This window comes from Plectropomus leopardus, unplaced genomic scaffold (genome assembly GCF_008729295.1).
Source record: "Plectropomus leopardus isolate mb unplaced genomic scaffold, YSFRI_Pleo_2.0 unplaced_scaffold15402, whole genome shotgun sequence".
Lineage (NCBI taxonomy): Eukaryota > Metazoa > Chordata > Actinopteri > Perciformes > Serranidae > Plectropomus > Plectropomus leopardus.
This window is the reverse complement of record NW_024616504.1, coordinates 1-2,300: the sequence shown is the minus strand read 5'-3', so window position 1 is coordinate 2,300 and position 2,300 is coordinate 1. Positions and strand designations below refer to the sequence as shown.

The 2,300-nt window shown below is 41.0% G+C and overlaps 1 protein-coding gene across 1 annotated transcript; it reads left to right on the top strand.

The window, feature by feature from the left end:
* The first annotated feature begins 550 nt into the window (after window positions 1-550).
* On the top strand, window positions 551-2,223 carry LOC121964370 (mitochondrial-processing peptidase subunit beta-like). Its single transcript, XM_042514579.1, has 5 exons — window positions 551-715; window positions 913-1,073; window positions 1,164-1,249; window positions 1,345-1,433; window positions 2,080-2,223. The coding sequence occupies exons 1-5, from the start codon at window positions 593-595 to the stop codon at window positions 2,176-2,178; spliced, it is 558 nt and encodes a 185-aa protein (XP_042370513.1). The 5' UTR covers window positions 551-592; the 3' UTR covers window positions 2,179-2,223.
* Window positions 2,224-2,300: the final 77 nt, after the last annotated feature.

Genomic DNA, 2,300 nt, shown 5'->3' with positions numbered 1-2,300 from the left:
TTTTGGGCCGTTTTTGCAACAAACTATGCTATGGTGTGTCTTGGCACGTCCTTTTATGCTGTTTTGAGGTTTTTTCAGCTGTTTGTGGGACATGCCATATTTTGACATTTTTGCCATACTATAGCCTTGCCTTTTTTGTCATTTTTTCAACTACCATTATTAGGGTGTTTTTGGCTATTTTTGCAACATTGTCTGCTATGACATGTCTCAGCATGCTATTTTAAGCAGTTTTCAGTTTTTTGGACATGTCATATTTTTACATTTTTCACCATTTTTCAAAAAAATAGCTGAATACCACATACACTGGCATGTTGAGACACTTCATAATATAGCATGTCGGAAAAATGACCAAAGAAGTCATACACAGTTTTTCCCACAGATCTATAAATAACCCAACGCTGTTTTAATACAACTCATATAACTATAAAAATATATTTTTTGATTATTCTGTGAAATTTTTAGAGCATTCAATCTCTTTTAGCGCAACCAAAAATAACTGTATTTCAAAGTAAATGTGTGTTAGAATGTCAGTCTTGCTGGTAGTGGAGCTTGTGTTCTTCTATCGCTTCAGCACCGCGTGCGCGACGACAAGATGCCTCTGGCTCACATCGCCATTGCAGTGGAGGCAGTTGGATGGTCACACCCGGACACCATCCCCCTCATGGTGGCTAACACACTCATCGGGAACTGGGACCGCTCGTTTGGTGGAGGCGTGGTGAGTACACATGAAACCTGAAATTATTTTCACAAGAGTCAATATGGAAAATGTTAAAATTCTGAAACACATTTGGTCAGAAAATGATCGAGCCCTTAAATTGCTGCGCAAAGATGTTTGTTTTTAGCGACGGTAGTTTTATAACTAACATAAAACAGCAAGCACACACCCTGTTACCGTCTCTCCTGTGAACCCAGAATCTGTCCAGTAAACTGGCTCAGATGGCCTGTCAGGGGAACCTGTGCCACAGCTTCCAGTCCTTCAACACGTGCTACACAGACACGGGCCTGTGGGGGCTCTACATGGTGTGCGAGCCCGGCACCATCAGCGACATGATGCACTTCACTCAGATGGAATGGTGAGGACACACATCAGATAAACTCAAATGATTCACTTCAACCATCCATGTCTGCCTCCAGGTGGGATGATCAATCTTTTCTCTTCTCAGGATGTCTCTTTGCACGAGTGTGACGGAGAGCGAGGTGGCACGGGCCAAAAACCTGCTCAAGACCAACATGCTCCTGCATCTGGACGGTGAGTGTGTGTGGCAGCAGGCCGCACCGGTGATCACTGAAACATAAAGTAGCTCTTCTTTTTTTACTGGCGTCAGCTTGTCTCGCTTTGTCCAGGCTCCACCCCCATCTGCGAGGACATCGGCAGACAGATGCTGTGCTACAGCCGCAGGATCCCTCTACACGAGCTGGAGGCCAGAATCGACGTGAGTGGATACAGTCCAAAGTTTCAATCATGATTTTAAACTCCAGATCTCAACTATTGTTACATTTCAGGCTTTACAAAGCCCATGAAACGGAACTGTACAATGTTGTGTTGGTAACTTTTGCTGCAGCTGTAGGCATAAAAACGTCAGAGATTTTTAAGTATTCCTACACCTCCTGATAAATTAGCCGGCCTTTCTTTCCCTCGCTGACATCTCATTGGTTAACACTTTAGAAAGATTGTCACCGTGCCAACATCCTGTTTAACTGACATATCGCTGCTGTGTGGCACAAACCTCTGGTCTCCAAAATTGCTATTTTTTAGCTATTTAAAAAAAAACAAACACATATTTTAAAAGGATCCATTGGAGAGAGGTGGTTTAGTCACAAGTTTTTAAAAATACATTTTATTAGTTGAGAAGTGGTAAAACCCACTGATAAAATTAGAGGGGGACCAATTGCATTTAAAAAAAAAAAAAGAAAGAAAAAAGAAAATGTGGAGATATGAAGTTTGCGTGCGACAATATATATCAGAAAATCAGAAAATGTTTTTTTTTAAATAGATTTTTAGGGGAATTTAGAATAATAATAAAAAAAGATGAGACGCTGTTTGAATCGTTGTTTAAAACTATTTTTGTCCGTCAACAGGCTATCGATGCTGCGACCATTAAGGACGTGTGCACCAAATACATCTACAATAAGGCTCCAGCCATCGCAGCAGTTGGTACGTTGTTTTTTTTTTCCTAATGGTTTTGAAGTAAACAAATATTAGAAAAACTTACGCACAGTTTAAGCTAATCTGCTCAGTATGTAGTGTCTGAGTGTCCCTGAGCTCATGGAGGACACTTTAAAGGAACAGTTCAGATTTT